The sequence below is a fragment of the Hordeum vulgare genome, chromosome 3H (genome assembly GCF_904849725.1).
Source record: "Hordeum vulgare subsp. vulgare chromosome 3H, MorexV3_pseudomolecules_assembly, whole genome shotgun sequence".
NCBI classification, from domain to species: Eukaryota; Viridiplantae; Streptophyta; class Magnoliopsida; order Poales; family Poaceae; genus Hordeum; species Hordeum vulgare.
This window is the reverse complement of record NC_058520.1, coordinates 98,381,649-98,398,879: the sequence shown is the minus strand read 5'-3', so window position 1 is coordinate 98,398,879 and position 17,231 is coordinate 98,381,649. Positions and strand designations below refer to the sequence as shown.

At 43.7% G+C, this 17,231-nt stretch overlaps 1 protein-coding gene and 1 pseudogene across 1 annotated transcript; one reads left to right on the top strand and one right to left on the bottom strand.

The window, feature by feature from the left end:
* Positions 1–6,773: 6,773 nt before the first annotated feature.
* Positions 6,774–14,316, bottom strand: LOC123443119 (casein kinase 1-like protein HD16). The gene is made up of 16 exons (XM_045119385.1): positions 13,859–14,316; positions 12,189–12,323; positions 12,038–12,111; positions 11,859–11,928; positions 11,569–11,624; positions 11,413–11,484; positions 11,238–11,332; positions 11,079–11,142; positions 10,857–10,986; positions 10,558–10,776; positions 9,872–10,011; positions 9,333–9,507; positions 9,087–9,177; positions 7,558–7,715; positions 7,185–7,373; positions 6,774–7,099 (listed from the first exon to the last, which is right to left on the bottom strand). Exons 1-16 carry the CDS (start codon positions 13,952–13,954, stop codon positions 7,040–7,042), a joined length of 1,824 nt encoding a protein of 607 aa, XP_044975320.1. The 5' UTR covers positions 13,955–14,316; the 3' UTR covers positions 6,774–7,039.
* A 345-nt stretch (positions 14,317–14,661) lies between these two features.
* Positions 14,662–16,460, top strand: LOC123441541 (annotated as a pseudogene).
* Positions 16,461–17,231: the final 771 nt, after the last annotated feature.

Genomic DNA, 17,231 nt, shown 5'->3' with positions numbered 1-17,231 from the left:
GGATATCGTTATTTTTTCACCTTCACTGATGATTTGAGTAGATATGGTTATATATACTTGATGAAGCACAAGTCTGGAACGTTTGAAAAGTTCAAGCAATTTCAGCGTGAAGTTGAAAATCATCATAACAAGAAGATCAAATTCCTACGATCTGACCTAGGAGATCAGTATATGAGTTATGAGTTTGGTGCTCACTTAAGAAAATGTGGAATTGTTTCACAGTTGACACCGCTTGGAACTCCACAGCGTAATGGTGTGTCCAAACGTCCTAATCGTACTTTATTAGATATGGTGCGTTCTATGATGTCCCTTAACGATTTGTCATTATCATTTTGGGGCTATGCATTGGAGACAGTTGTATTCACTTTAAATAGGGCACCATCAAAATCTGTTGAGACGACACTATATGAATTGTGGTATGGCAAGAAGCCAAAGTTTTCATTTCTTAAAGTTTGGGGATGTGATGCTTATGTCAAAAACCTTCCGCCTGAAAAGTTGGAATCCAAAGCGGAAAAGTGTGTCTTCATAGGATACCCAAAAGAGACAGTTGGGCACACCTTCTATCTCAGATCCAAAGACAAAGTGTTTGTCGCTAAAAACGGAGCATTTCTTGAGAAAGAATTTATCTCGAAAGAATTGAGTGGGACGAAGATAGAACTTGATGATGTTGTAGAACCTTTGCTTCAACCAGATGGTGGAGCTGGACAGAAAGAAGTTTCTGTCGAAGCTACACAAGTTGAAGAGGAAGCTAATAATGATGATCAAGAAACTTCAGATCAAGTTGCTATCGGACCTCGTAGGTCAACAAGGGCACGTACAGCTCGTGAGTGTTACGGGAATCCTGTCTTATCAATCATGTTGTTGGACAACAATGAACCTACGAGCTATGGAGAAGCAATGGTGGGCCCGGATTCCAACAAATGGTTTGACGCCATGAAATCCGAGATAGGATCTATGTATGAAAACAAAGTATGGACTTTGGAAGTATTACCTGAAGGGCGAAAGGCCATTCAGAACAAATGGATCTTTAAGAAGAAGATGGATGCGGACGGTAATGTGGCCGTCTATAAAGCTTGACTTGTGGCAAAGGGTTTTTCCCAAGTTCAAGGAGTTGACTATGATATGACTTTCTCACTCGTAGCGATGCTTAAGTCTGTCAGAATCATGTTAGCAATAGATGTATGTTTCGATTATGAAATTTGGCACATGGATGTCAAAACAACGTTCCTTAACGGGTTTCTTAAGGAAGAGTTGTATATGATGCAACCAGAAGGTTTTGTCAATCCAGAGAATGCTGACAAAGTATGCAAACTCCACGATCCATTTATGGACTGGTGCAAGCATCTCGGAGCTGGAATCAGCGCTTTGATGAGGTGATCAAGGCATTTGGGTTTATACAAGTTTTTGGAGAAGCTTGTATTTACAAGAAAGTGTGTGGGAGCTCTATAGCGTTTCTAATATTATATGTGGATGACATATTTCTGATTGGAAACAAGATAGAACTTTTGGGAAGCGTAAAGGATTACTTGAATAAAAGTTTTTCAATGAAGGACCTGGGAGAAGCTGCTTACATATTAGGCATCAAGATCTATAGAGATAGATCAAGACGCTTGATAGGACTTTCACAGAGCACATAACTTGATAAGATTTTGAAGAAGTTCAAAATGGAACAATCCAAGAAAGGGTTCTTGCATGTATTACAAGGTATAAAGTTGAGTAAGACTCAATGCCCAGTGACTGCAGAAGATAGAGAAAAGATGAGTGTCGTCCCCTATGCTTCAGCCATACGGTCTATCATGTATGCAATGTTGTACACAAGACCTGATGTCAGCCTTGCCATAAGTATGGCGGGAAGGTTTCAAAGTAATCCGGGAATGGATCACTCGACAGTGGTCAAGAATATTTTGAAGTACGTGAAAAGGAATAAGGAAATGTTTCTCATTTATGGAGGTGACGAAGAGCTCGTCGTAAAGGGTTACACCGATGCAAGCTTCGACACTGATCCGGATGACTCTAAGTCACAAACCGGATACGTATTTATTCTCAATGGGGGTGCGGTAAGCTGGTGCGGTTCCAAGAAGAGCATTGTAGCTGATTCTACATGTGAAGCGGAGTACATAGCTGCCTCGGATGCGACTAAAGAAGGTGTTTGGATGAAGCAGTTCATGACAGATCTTGGAGTTGTGCCAAGTGCACTGGATCCAATAAATATTTTCTATGACAACACTGGTGCCATTGCTCTAGCCAAGGAACCAAGGTTTCACAAGAGGACCAGACACATAAAATGACGCTTCAATGCCATCCGCAATTATATCAAGGAGGAGGACATAAATATTTACAAAGTGCACACGGATTTGAATGTTGCACACTCGTTGACTAATCCTCTTCCACGAGCAAAACATGATAAACACTAGAACTGTATGGGTGTTAGATTCGTTACATTATAAATCACATAGTGATGTGAAGCTAGATTATTGACTCGGGAGACTGTTGGAAATATGCCCTAGAGGCAATAATAAAATAGTTATTATTATATTTCCTGTTTCAAGATAATCATTTATTATCCATGCTAGAATTGTATTGAATGGAAACACAAATACATGTGTGGATACATAGACAAACAATGTCCCTAGTAATCCTCTAGTTGACTAGCTCATTGATCAAAGATGATTAAGGTTTCCTAGCCATAGACAAGTGTTGTCACTTGATAACGGGGTCACATCATTAGGAGAATGATGTGATGGACAAGACCCAAACTATGAACGTAGCATGTGATCGTGTTATTTTATTGCTACTGTTTTCTCCATGTCAAGTATACATTCCTATGACCATGAGATCATGTAACTCACTGACACCGGAGGAATGCCTTGTGTGTATCAAATGTCGCAACGTAACTGGGTGACTATAAAGGTGCTCTACACGTATCTCTGAAGGTGTCCGTTGAATTAGCATGGATCAAGGGTGGGATTTGTCACTCCGTATGACGGAGGGATATCTCGGGGCCCACTCGGTAATACAACATCACAAACAAGCCTTGCAAGCAATGTGACTAAAGAGTTATCCATGGGATTTTGTATTACGGAACGAGTAAAGAGACTTGCCGATAACGAGATTGAAATAGGTATAGAGATACCGAAGATCGAATCTCGGGCAAGTAACATACCGAAGGACAAAGGGAATATTACACGGGATTAACTGAATCCTTGACATAGAGGTTCAATCGATAAAGATCTTCGTAGAATATGCAGGAGCCAATATGGACATCCACGTCCTGCTATTGGTTATTGACCGGAGAGTGTCTCGCGTCATGTCTGAATAGTTTTCGAACCCGCAGGGTCTGCACACTTAAGGTTCGGTGACGTTTTGGTATTATTGAGTTATTTATGTTGGTGACCTAAAGTTGCTTGGAGTCCCAGATGAGATCCCGGACATCACGAGGATCTCCGGAATGGTCCGGAGGTAAATATTGATATATAGGAAAGTTGCATTTGGCTTCCGGAAAGATTTCGGGCATTACCGGTAAAGTATCGGGAGTGACGATTGGGTTCCAGGGTTTTACTGGGAGGGGCCACCCACCCTGGAGAGGACCTAATAGGCCTAGAGGTGGCACACCATCCCCTAGTGGGCTGGTGCGTCCAGCCCAATAAACCTATTTTTGGTCAAGGTGCAAAAAGAAAAGGAAAATGAAAAAAAAGGAAGGAGGTGGCCAAGTAGGAAGGGAGTCCTCCACCAAACCGAATTGAAGGAGGACTCTCCTCCCTTGGCTCGACCGAACCCTCCTCCTTGGAGTAGGAGGCAAGGCAGCCCTCCCTCCTATTCCTCCTATATATAGTGGAGGTTTTGAGGGCAAACACCACCAGAAAAGTCACGTGTTGCCCTCTCCTCCATAGATCGTCTCCCTCGTCTAGATTAGTCCGGCATAGCTTGGCGAAGCCCTGCTGGATTAGTTCACCACCACCTCCACCACCATGCCATCGTGCTGCCGGAGAACTCATCTACCTCTCCACCCCTCTTTCTGGATCAAGAAGGCGGAGATCGTCATCGATCTGTACGTGTGCTGAACGCGGAGGTGTCGTCCGTTCGACGCTAGATCGGGACTGAGTTCGCGGGACGGCTTGCGATTTGGATCGTGAAGATGTTCGACTACATCAACTGCGTTTCTTAACGCTTCCCGCTTAGCGATCTACAAGGGTATGTGGATCCGATCTCCCCTCTAGTAGATGATCACCACCATGGATAGGTCTTGCGTGTGCGTAGGAAAATTTTTATTTCCCATGCAACATTCCCCAATGGATGTGTGAGTAGTTCATCCTCAGGGCTAAGGGTATGTACTAGTAACGATGTGTTCTCTCTCTCTCTCTTGGGCCTAGAAGCTTCGGGAGAGGTCGAGCGGGCCTATAAAGTAGCCACATGGCCTACGGGTGGTTGCGCCACCCGCCCATGTGGGGCCCTTGAGCCTGCTTTCTCCTAATTACACTCCTATAAATACCACGGTATTATGTAACCCTCAAAAGCAAACCAGAAAGAATTTATCGCTACCGTAAGCCTCTCTTCTGAAGCGATCTCATCCGCGGGACTTCTACGGCACTCTGTTAGAGGGGGAAGCCACCACGGGAGGCCTCTCCGGCAACCTTACTGCCGCCATGGTGATGTGTGAGTAGTTCATCCAAGGGGCTCAGAGTATGTAGTGGTAGTGATGTGTTCTCTCTCTCTCTCTCTTTGCCCTAGAAGCTTCGGGAGAGGTCGAGCGGACCCATAAAGCAGTCACATGGCCTAGGGGTGGTCGCGTTACCTGCCCATGTGGGGCCATTAAGCCTTATTTCACCTAATTACAGGCCTATAATTACTCCAGTAATCTGTAACCCTTGGAAGCAAACCATAAATAACTTATTACTACTCGAAGCCTCTATTCCGATGTTGTCTCATCCGCAGGACTTCTCCGACAATCTGTCAGAGGGGGAAGCCACCACAGGATACCTCTCCATCAACTTTACTGCCTCCACGATGATGTGCAAGTAGTTCGTCCCCGGGGCTGAGGGTATGTATAGCGATGTGTTCTCTCTCTCTCTCTCTCTCTCTCTCTCTCTCTCTCTCTATATATATATATATATATATATATATCATAGATCATGGAAATTTTAGAATTAATTTTACCATGATCGATGAAAAAAAATTGACCAGAAGTTGCCATGATGTTTACACTATGGTTGCCATAGTGTTTACCCTAAGTTGTCGCCACATGTTCTACCCTTTTTTTCTAGATTTAAAGTTATCGCCATATTCTCAACTACTTTTTACGACGATTTTTATTAATTGACAATGACATTTTTTCACCATGGCAATTTTAGTTTATGGTTCATGGCTAGTCTAGTTTCTTAATTCTCCGTTTTATAATATGTCAAAATTTAGTTTTAAAGGTAGAAGAAAAAATAGATGAAACATATCATGGTAACTTCCATGTAAACATCATGGCAATTCATGTGCAATAGATATGGCAACTTTTAACCCCAAAAAATTCATCGAAACATATTGATATGAGATATAGTTTCGAAGATCTCGTCATGATAGATTTAATGGTGAAAACGGATCTTCAATCGAAATTTTCATTTACAAGATAAAACATTTTAAAAACTGGAAATCCAAAAAGATTCTCACATGCATGCATGCGGTGACATGACTGCAATGTCCCAACCACCGGAAGTGTGGGCTGCGATTTGAGACGCGCGGACGTGCGCGTGCGGGCGGAGCTAAGTCGATGCCGCACAGGGCATACGGCAGGTACCTCCCACCTACCACACGTGTGGCAGATATCACGACCCTTCTTTTTATGGTGGATTGAGTCTTGCTCTTTGAAGTTTGTTTATATTGTATTGAATATTTTGAATTTGAGATCACTTCATACATGTCTAGTAATTAACTTGTGGATACACGTGATGACATTAGGCTACTCTAAGCATGAAGGTTGAACGGTGCTATCATATGGTGTTGTCGTAGTACAATCTGTAGGACTGCTTGTGACACTTTGGGGTGGTTCAATAGATTAATTAGAAAAGATAACTTTGAGGTGATTTGCTACTTATGCCATTTTATAGTAGTAGCTAGTGGTTCTCTCTTTCTATTTGGATCTTCAATATCATGTTTTCATTATTTTTTCTTCTTTGATCAAGATCAATCTAATGTAATTTTGCGGTGTGTTTGTTGGAACATCATGAATTGTGAGTTTCCGATCTAATTGCTCATTGAATCTATTTGATCTCTTGAGATTTATTTTTTGTACAATTAAATAGCTATGTAGGTCTAATTTGAATATGAAACTTCGTAACAATGTTCTAGTGAATTTATGTTTTGTGCACATGCTAAATTATTTTCAAATATTTTGAACACTAGTAGTTGTACAATACATATTAGCTAACAGGTGCAAAAGTAGCACAAAACTCCCCAGCCCTAAAAAGCACATCCAAAGGTTGTGAAATGCTCCGAAATTAGGGCTTAGATTGATATGACATCAATCTAATAAAAACTGGCCATAAGAACTAACAAGTCATTATGGCCAATGCGGAGGGTTACAAGAACTCACATGGTAGTAAGGGAAAAGGTTTGCGTGGGCAAAATTAAGTTTATGCAAAGGGTTATAGGAAGTCACATGGCAGTAAGGAGTACTTGCTAAATAATAAATTAATGTATGGTACTAGAAATTTTCCTCAGCAGCCGGCCAGAGTAACATAAACAGCTGAATCAGTCCAATGCTCCAGAGCCATTCCAATCCAGTCATCTCAAGGTACAGTCAGACATAAATTTATATACATGACACTTAATTAAGTACACTTCTTTGTTTACAAAATTATGCTATAGATAGTTCATAGTTACACACAACAAAGTCGCGAAGCAGAACCAAGTCGTCTGTCACAGGTTTGCCTTTTGTTAGTTTATGGGTAAGTAAATTAGTAGTGTTAGCACTTCAAAATCACCCATTCTCATCATAGAAACCGGCGATCCATATTAGTAGCTCTTACCAAGAGCCAACTGAACTAAATGGGCTTCAAGACGCCGCCCTTCCATAGCAGATGGATGCTAAGTACAGATTTTTTGACCATTTTTCCTGCAAGCAGATTGATCAGCTGGTGAATACATTTCTTATTTGGAATTTAGACTTTATACAATATAAGCAGGAAAGGTCAAGTCACCTTCACATGCTGGCTCGGGAAAGCAGATGTTCTTAACGTCTCCTGTGTTTCATCATTAGGCTTTCGTCTAGGTATGCTCAAGATAAATGCAGCCTGGTCCAATGTGGCAGCTGTTGCAGTGATGCGATAACCATTATCCCATCGTTGATGGATGCCCTCACTTGGATATAGGAAATCTAGCTCCACTACCTGCAACAGAAAAAGGTTTCTTCAGATCCTAACAAATCAAGGTATACATTCATAAAGATCTTAAATTCTTTTAGAAGTTCCCTCAAAATAAAACTATTTTAAGATTCACTGCACCAATAGAACTGATTCCGAAACTAAAGTCCATTCCACTTTGAAAGGCTTGTGAATGAAGAATACACGTTACCTGGTCTGAGAAACCAGCATTTCGGGACATGACAACTGCCCATCGACTTCCAGCTGTAGCCATGGATGTGACATAGAAGCCCTCCTTCCACTTTTTGTTTATCCATTTGAATGGAAATGCATCACTTACTTTGTAGGATTGCTGTGCATACGTTGTTCCTGGAGATAATATTTAAAGTCAGTTCTTGTCCATAAATACCAGCAGCCAATATTCCAACATTCAACTGTTTCCACTTTGATAGGATACAGCAAGCTGAAAGCTAAATATAGGTGTGACACTTTCTGAATGCCTAAATTCATCATTATTGGCACATCTCAGCTCACCTAGCATTGTTTGGGCAGAAAGGGGAAACACTAAGTGGTTGTTTAGATAGCAAACATTAGCGTTTTTACATGATTTTTAGCAAAACCAGTTTTACTATTTCTTCTGTTAGTAATCAGTTTATAGAATATTAGGTTTGGTTGGAAGTGTGTTTGTTCAGTTCCTTATTTGGATAATGATTCACAGTATTTGTGTTCTCCCGTGATCTTCTCATTCTCCCGTGACATTCCGTCGAGCTACGTGTACAGGAGAGCTGGCTGGTCGATCTAGCCAGACCTGCATATAGGCGCATGTAGAAGCTAGCTACCAAGGCAAGCAACTGGATCGATTCGATCCGCCGGCTGCGGAACACACATACGCGAATGCTCAAGGAGTTGACCTCAGCGGCGGCAGCGACCAGGGCAGACGGCGCAGAGAAAGCAGACGCTAGAGGAGGACGGCCTCGAGGTGTGGCACACCGGTGAGCTAGTCGCGACTGTCTTCATCTGCCAGGCATCGATCACCGGCGTCTGCAGCTTCTCTTGTTCAGCTGATGAACGTGCCCACGAGGATCAGCAAGAGAGATGAATCACATTTTTAGAAAAATAACCAATGGTCATTTTTCTACAAACGCGGAATTCCGGGTTTCTGAGAATCCAGTTTTGCATATCTATGGATTAGTTAGAGTAGCCAAACATGATTTCAGTCTGCTAAACCATTTTTCTGTTCTATATACCTCCTCCGTTCCTAAATATAAGACCTTTTAGAGATTTCACTATGAATTACATACGGATGTATAGAGACATATTTTAGAATATAGATGCACTCATTTTGCTCCGTTTGTAGTCTTTAGTGAAATCTCTAAAAGGTCTTATATTTAGGAACGGAGGGAGTAGAACGGATTCACTACGTTCCACTTATCCAAACAACCGGTTATGGCCATATATGTGTCCAAAACTCCAAATGGTTCTGCGTACTTTGTGTATAGCCGGTTATGGCCAAAAGGTTGAAATTGTAGGGCATTTTAAAATGCATTGCAACGTAACCAGATTGGCACTTATTCAGGCTATTAAACGTACTTCGGGCAAAAGCAGAAATTTAACAAAATATGTATCTTGGAGTAGATTTTACAGATCAGTCTTGGTAGTCAGCATCAGGTCACATAATGGTGACCTGGGAACCAAACATGCAAGTGGCAGTCCAGCTATCAAGTTGAGTAATAATATTACCTCTTGACATGATCACTAAAGAACTTCCACTATTCGCACCAGCCAACGCAGTGATATAGTAATTTCTCTCCCACTGCTCCAGGATCCATTCCTAACATAGCACAAGCAAGTTAATAGCGATAAAAACACAATACGACAGGAATGGCAAACAAGATCTCATTGAAAAATTGATAAAAGTATTTCTACCCAACGATAAACAGAGAAAGATACATTCTGGAAGCAGGATGGCCTGAACTAATTGCTCACCTTGTGAAGGAAATGTTGAGAAATTTCATATACTTGAGCAGTAAAACCGGTGCCAGCATCCATTATTAAAGCCCACAGGTTTGCGGAAGAGGAAACTGAACTTATAAACAAGCCATCTTCATTTCCTTTCAGAATATGTTGCACCAATCTATCATCTGCAACATTATAGTGGTACCTGGAAAATAAATGTGCTAACACGGTGAAAAAATCTCTTTAGTCCTTATCTCTACTACTTGAAAAGAATGTAAGGTTCCATGTTCCACTTTTCTTTCCACCACCCCTTCGTCCAACCTTCCGGTATGATAATCAATCAGCTTAATTTACTTGCCTTCTAAACCATTATCACTGTAATTTGCTTACCAAACTTCTCATCAAAATATAAGGTAAATCACAGGCAGTATTTAATAAATATTTATTTACACAATCACATTAATATAAGCAGGTAATCACAAGCTAACGTGCTAGAATATCTATATCCCATTGCAATGCACGGGCATTGTTCTAGTTACTACTATAAAGAAGATAAGTGACAAGTAAACCTCTGTTTCATAGGCCGCCGGGCACTGTAGACACTAATCCACTGAGTTGCTGGCATTCCCATTCTAATCTTCTTCTTAGGTTGCTCATCATCTTCCTCTGCTATGAGGCGGCCCCGCTTCTGACCAACCTGATATACTAGCTGGTAGCAATCCAATAAAGTATTAGGCAGCTACTTACTATAGCATAAATACTCCCTCCGTACTGCAATATAAAACGTTTTTGCAAGCTATGTTAGCTTGCAAAAGCGTCTTATATTGTGGGACGGAGGGAGTAAATAAAAGGAGGTGATTTATTACAACATGCAACCGGGAAACTAAATATATAGGATACGTTGCTCAAGTTAACAGTTCAAAATAAATTCAATGCATAACACAACATATTCACACATGGAATACCACTGTCCCAACTTTTAAAATACAAATTACTTCATGTGATATACAATGGCACAACATGATGTTTTAGTTCTATGTATATAAGCAACATTTGAAATTTTATACTACAAAAAAATAGACAGGAAAAAAGTTCAATGGAAGGTCCAAAGCTGAGTAAATCCATCTACAAAATCAACAAGAACAATCAACTGAAATTCTTGGTAAGTAATTATGTTTCTAATGGTGACATGGATAAATCTTTAAAGTTCATGAAAATGGTAAGTAGTAAGAATTGAAGTGAACAGAAAATGTACCTTCTGGGCACCATCTGTGTTTATTGGCCTGGTATCTGGATGTGGACCAACAATGCCATCAAAAAGAGAGATGCACTTGGCGTAATTGGGTTCTTCGTCAAACTTCAAGTTCACAACATACTCAACAAAGTGTCGAAAAGACTGTGGACAAATGCCACACAGAGATTCTGGGGAGGTGGCCATCTTTTTCTTGCTGACAAGAAAACCTTTGTTGTCTCCCTGAATAATAACAAAAGAAAACTTAGAAATAGAAACAGCAGTAAGAAGAAAAAGAAGCTCCAACACCAAAATAAATTAACCTGGTATCCTTGCCAAGGTAGGCGGCCACGGAGAAGAAATATAAGTGTGTATGCGAGGGATTCAAGGTCATCTCTCCTACTTCCAGTTCTTCCCAAGTGGGCATGCACACTAGCATAACGAACAGTTCCCCTGTTCACAAGAGCAGGCAAGAAGGAAAAAAATATGTCAAGTACAAAGAGTGCACCAAATGAAGTGCATCATAAATATATTTCCATCCGAACCTAAATACATCAGGTCTCTGGTCGTATTCAATGTGCCCGTTACCAGCACCCTTCCATTTCGTAGCTGTGTTGTACAAAATGATAGGTTAACATAAGTAACATAAATATTTTATACTCCAAATAGACGTTATATAGAAGTGGGATATGATTATGAATTACCCAGTCCAAGATCAACAAGAAAAAGTTTCTTCTCTTCCAGGGTACCACACGGACCAAGCAGAAAGTTCTCAGGTTTCACATCACCATGGACATACCTGTTATATACTAGTATTGTTAGCCAGATATTCACAAGCACTATGAAAGACCCCATCTGAAGAATGGAACACCAAATTACCCTTTTGAATGCATCTTTTCCAGTATGGAGATGGCTTCTATAGCTATACAGGCAACCATTTCAACAGACATCCTGCAACAGATACCACAACAGGATATAATTGAAAAGTTGCATATGAATTGTAAAAATAATTATAAACGGTGAGCAGATACTCACGAATGGGAATTATTATTCCAAACATCCCACAGGCTTGGTCCCAACATATCCATAACCTGCATAAACACCAAATAGGATTGAATAAAAGCAAGGTTGTTGGTAGTTATTTAAGGAAAGGAATAAAATAAATCTCCACCAAACAATGGCTGAGGGCATGTTTGGAAATTATAACACACAAACTTTGTAGGACCCCATACAAAAGAGGGGCCACATACACAAGTACAATTGAATTGTTTTGGGTAATGTTCCAATATATATATACGGAGAATGAACAGCACATGATCCGTTACCATGATGTAAAACTCGCCCTGCTTTCCTTTGTAATGCACCCGTGGGACACCATGATTTCCACTAAGGGTGCTGCAAGAGGGAGGTTTAACATAAGCAAAAGAAGGTACAATATATATCCAACTAATAACTTGCCAAAAAATACATCAAAAAGGAACAGAACTAAAAATCAACTACTCACTTGTAAACCTGCCACTCAGATGGAGCTCCATAATTGCAACCTTTGCTGGTTCGATGTTCAAACTTTAATGCAACCTGACAGATAAAAAGCGCATTAGTACCAGATGGCATCAGTTCTAGCAATACGTCAAACCTTCCAGAGATATAACGACCTCCAAAGCATTTGCACCAGGGTTTCTATCACCAAGACTGGGAGAGGAAACACGTCGACCAACATATACTTGTCCAAATCCACCCTTTCCAAGCTTCCTTCCAAGCTTATAGGTTGGTGAATTTCCAATTTGCACCTAAACCAATAGATGAATAAAGGATTACCTTGCATCACAAACATAACAGGTGCAGTAGTGATGTTATTTTCCAGATTTAGAAGTGTCTCCCCAACCCCCATCCCAGACGGCCCCTGGCCTTTATACATGATGAAAAATGAAATTGAGATGCATAAAAGGATTGAAGTGAATATTGCGTCACTGGAACAAGCAAACCATATATTTGATATTTCCATTTGGTAGCAGCCATAGTGCAGCTCTATACAGCGCAAATACAAAGTGAAACCTCTTTAGATTCTTGCAGACATAGAAATATCTTACACCTGCATGTAACACTGAACTGGGCAAATTTAACAAAAACAGGAAACAAAGTCCAAGAAACCAGCCACAAAACTATAGAACTAACGTACAAGGTAATGCACAAAACCAGTAGGTTAGATGGACAAAGACACAGACCCAGTAGGTTAGATTTACAAATGCCCATTCCTGGACACGGCAAAAAACAGCAATTTAAGCCTAGGGAACTCATCTCAGCAGTGGAGCGCTATAAAGCAAACAGCAATGGAACAGGGGGGTCATATGTGATAATCAACATAAGCAGTATTCACTGAATGCAGGCTGTGCACACCAGAAATGGTACATTCGGTAGCATGTCCGGCCAACATGTTGCCTACTGCATGCACAACACAATGTACAAAGAAAAAATAATAATTATATATGGCCAGTATTTAGGTAAAAAATTCTGACAACAATGAAGCAGAAAGTCACAGCACACTAGACACACTAGGCGACAAAACAAATACAAAGAACTGGCAAAACAGGCAGCAGCTATGAAAGCTCCACGTTAACTCATACTGATGTCCCACATTTACATAACAAGTACTCCCTCCAACCAAAATACTTGTCGTGGTTTTAGTTCAAATTTTAACTAAAACTACAACAAGTATTTTGGAACGGAGGGGGTACTTTTTTGTATATATTCAAACTTCGAGAAGAGAAACCAACAGTTCACCAAAAAATAAACAAATGTATCCACTTGTTTCAGCTAAGATCTTAGCAACTGCTTGATGAAGTAGGCCCAGTAGTTACAATTTCAGCTCTTTTGATGCCGCTCACCGCTCATAGCTCTAACCTAGTTCAGATATTTCAATCCTACTATAACATTTTACTTAGAAACAGAGGAATCCTACTCTAATCGTTTATATTTAGGATTAATCGTCCACACCTTAGGGGGGTATATTCTCCACATAAAGAGATATACTCTTTGTAATACCACGCCCATCACTCCATTTTTGGTCATGGCAACCTAAGAGATTTTCAGCGTCATTGTCTAAGGGAGCGGCGCAGGAGGCATCCACGCAAATTTATTGTAGACACACGGCCACTAGAGCAACTTATAACTACACAAGCATACTATCTCACCGTCCTCCGAGTGAGGTTACCAAATTCGATCCACGATCCACAAATTCCAGCGTCTAATCAAGGCAAGTAGAACCCAAGGCGCTACCAATTTTCCACGAACATCTAAAGTAGCGGCAGCCAAGGAGATATCATACCGTCTCAGGAAGCGGCGCGGAGTTGCCGTCGTCCCCAGCGCCGGGGCCCGGGGCGGGGCCGGCGATTCCCTTATCGCCGCTCTCGAACTCGTCCATTTGTCACCCCTGCTCGCGCTTCTGCGACTCAGGAAGTGTGGATACCTCGCGGCTCGTGGATCGGCTTCCGGATTCTGCGGCTACGGCTGCTTTCCACGGCCTCGGCGCGCGCCACCGTGGGGCACTGGCAAGCCTCAACGGCGTAGCCCCATGCGCTCCCTGGAGGCACCGAGATCGGACCGGCGCTAGTCGAGTATCGGCTGCGGCTCAGTTGTACTGAGTCGGAGCTTGGCCTGCGGCGGTGGATGAGGTGGTCGGTGACGACGGGAGGGGAAGACACGGGGAGGTCGAGGTCGAGAGCAAGGGGAAGGAGGGCACCGAAAAAATCCTACTAGAGCAAACTCCTCGTGGTGCTACCATATGATATACGTCTTCCGAGAGAGATCACGTAGCTCGCATTTACGTCTTCGATTGAACATACAGCCTGTGTGTAGGATTTGGATTTGGATAGTGGTATAGACTCCTACCGACGCCCGATGCATCTCCACTCGCTCCCCCCCCCTCCTTCGCCTTTTTCGTGTCTCCAAACTTCTCGTTTAGTGCCGGTTTGGGTTAAAATAATATCCCTCGAACCTGGGGATGCCTCGGAGAGCCGGCCGAAGCGAAAAGTCGAGTGGATCCGCGTTGTCAGCGACGGATCGGCCTATTCCCGTTGTTTTCTCCTCCCTTTCCCTCCATTTTCCCCTTCTCCCCTTCATCTGGCCGCCATGACATCGAAGAAGTACACCGTCCCTCGCCCCGCCACCGCTGCCGATTACATCCAGCCGAAGCAGAGGAAGTCGAGGAAGCCGATGGCTAGGTTGGCAGGCGTTTCGGACGTCGAGTGGAGGGCGGATGTATAGCACCGGTAGGCGGTCACAACCGACCGACGAAGAAGGCTCGACGCCAAGAGGGTCAGGGACGCGGCGGCGGCGGCGGTCGATCAGGAAGTGGCCCCCCGCGCGGGGATGATGAATCCGCCTGGCAGAGCGTCGCGTCGCCGGCCAACCTCTCGCCGTCGATGCCGTCCTCGGGGTACGCAACCTCGCCTGGCTACTCCGACGGCGACGCGCATGGCAGTTTCAACCCCAACACCACCTTCTCGCATGACGCATCGTAATGTTCCTCCCCCCATCGGCTTTAGCCACGACCCGCGTACTCCCTCCCCCGCGTTCAGCGTCGGCCTCAACACCCAGTACAACTACTTGCCGTCGGTGTACTCGTCAACAACCTCGCTTGTGTCGCCTCTGCGTTGTGGTGCCCTTCCATCGCGCCCGCTTCGGCGCTACAGTTTAACCACACCGACGCCGACATGGACGAGATAATCACGAGCAGCTCTGTCGTCGTCGTGTCCTACCCGTGGTTCGGCGTGCAGGATGAAACAATGGACACTGCTGGCGACATTGACGACGAGCTCAACGACGCCGTGGAGGAGGGGGAAGAGCAGGTGGAGGTGGAACCGGAACCAGTGCCAAAAAATAAGGGGGGAAGTAGGCGTCGAACGCCAAGCCAGCCGAACCCCGCGTCAAGTGGACGTCAAAGGAAGACGAGTGCCTTGCTGAAGCATGGAAGACCGTCGACATCGACCCGATCACCGGCGCGAATGAGAACATCGACATGTACTGGGGGAGAATCAAGACGGTGTTCGACGAACGCAAGCTGGTCGACCCCAACGTCGTCAACATCCACATGGACCACGGCGAGAAGGCCATGTCAAACCACTGGTCGACGGTCCAGATGGACTGCAACAAGTGGCATGGTATCGTTGAGGAGGTCATTGCTCACCCGAAAAGCGGCGCCAACATCGAGGGTCGGGTATGGACATAGTTCGTCGGCCCCAGTTCATCGCGTCACCGTTTACTTTGCTGACATGTTTTGTCCGCGGTTGTGCAGATGGTTTGGATGTTCACCATGTATCACACCAACAACGAGGACCAAGAGTTCAAGTTCCTTCACGTGTTCTCCGGGATCGAGTCGTGCTAGAAGTGGAGGGAAGTTTGCCTCGCTCTCGACAAGGCCAAGGAGACCTACAATCCAGACGCGCCTGCCCCGGCTGCGGCAGAAGGGCGCCCAGATGGCACCAAAAAAGCCAGGGCGGTGAGGGACGCGATGCCCGCTGCCAAACAGCTGCAATCTTCGATCGAGCAATGCATCGCCGACACCAAAGAGCAGCGCTGCCAGGAGGGAAGAGAAACCCAACGCGCGGTGGCCGGCATTGATGACGAACCAACACGTCAAGCTCAACCTTCTCAGGACCAACGTCGCCACAAAGAAGATGAACACCGACCTGGCATTTCTGACGAGAGCAAACACGTCGATTATGGATGAGCATGTGAAGACGTGGTACCTCATGGAGCGCAGCTTCATCTTAAAACAGATGCCCGCTTCGGCGGCGACCACAACGGCGACCACGACAACAACACCAACGACGATGCCCAGCCCGAGCGCAGAAACCACGCCAACGACGAGCCCGACCCCGGCCAGTCCTACGGCAGAGGAGCCGCACTACACCGAGTCGGCCGTTTGATTCATTTCATCCCTACTACCCCTTCGTTTTGATCGCCGAACTATTGGGTGTGTTTGATCTCGTCGAACTATGGCATGTTGATCGCCAACTTGTGGCATAATGACCGCCGAACTCGTGGTGTATTTTTGGCAACGGGAAAGACAAATTTGAAGAAGTTGGCGTCTCGGAGCCGAAACTAGGGGGCGCGGCTGGAAACTCGCTCGCCCAAGGGCAAAAAAAGTGTGGGCGCAACGCCAAAAATGGATTTGTCGGGTGCTCTAGGGGAAAATGGCTGGAGATGCTTGGTATATATGGTAATAAAAATATACTTTATACACTAGTGTATATCTTTGGGCGATGAACGTTCCCATGCCTCTACAAAAATTCCTTTCTTCTTTGTCGATTTGATGTTATTCTATGAATCCGTTGATGCAATGCAATCCAATACGGTACTAGTGGTTGGGGCCCGCCGTTGCGGGCCGCTTGAGAGGAAACTGTGCACACCATACCTTCATTTCAAAATTAAAGAAAAATCTTATATCATATAAATATAACATCCATCTCAAAAAGAAAAAGAAAAACTAAAAAAACATTTCTTGAAAAGAAAGAAGTCTTACTTTTATTTTAAAAAGAACTCTAAAAAATACACAACTTTCTCACTACGACCAACCAGCATGCGCCACATGGCATAGCTGGTTGGCTTTTGAAAAGAACCCTAAAAATCTAAAGATTTCTCATCGCGGCCAACCAGCATGCGCCATGTGGCATGGTTGGTTGGTGTAACGACTAAGA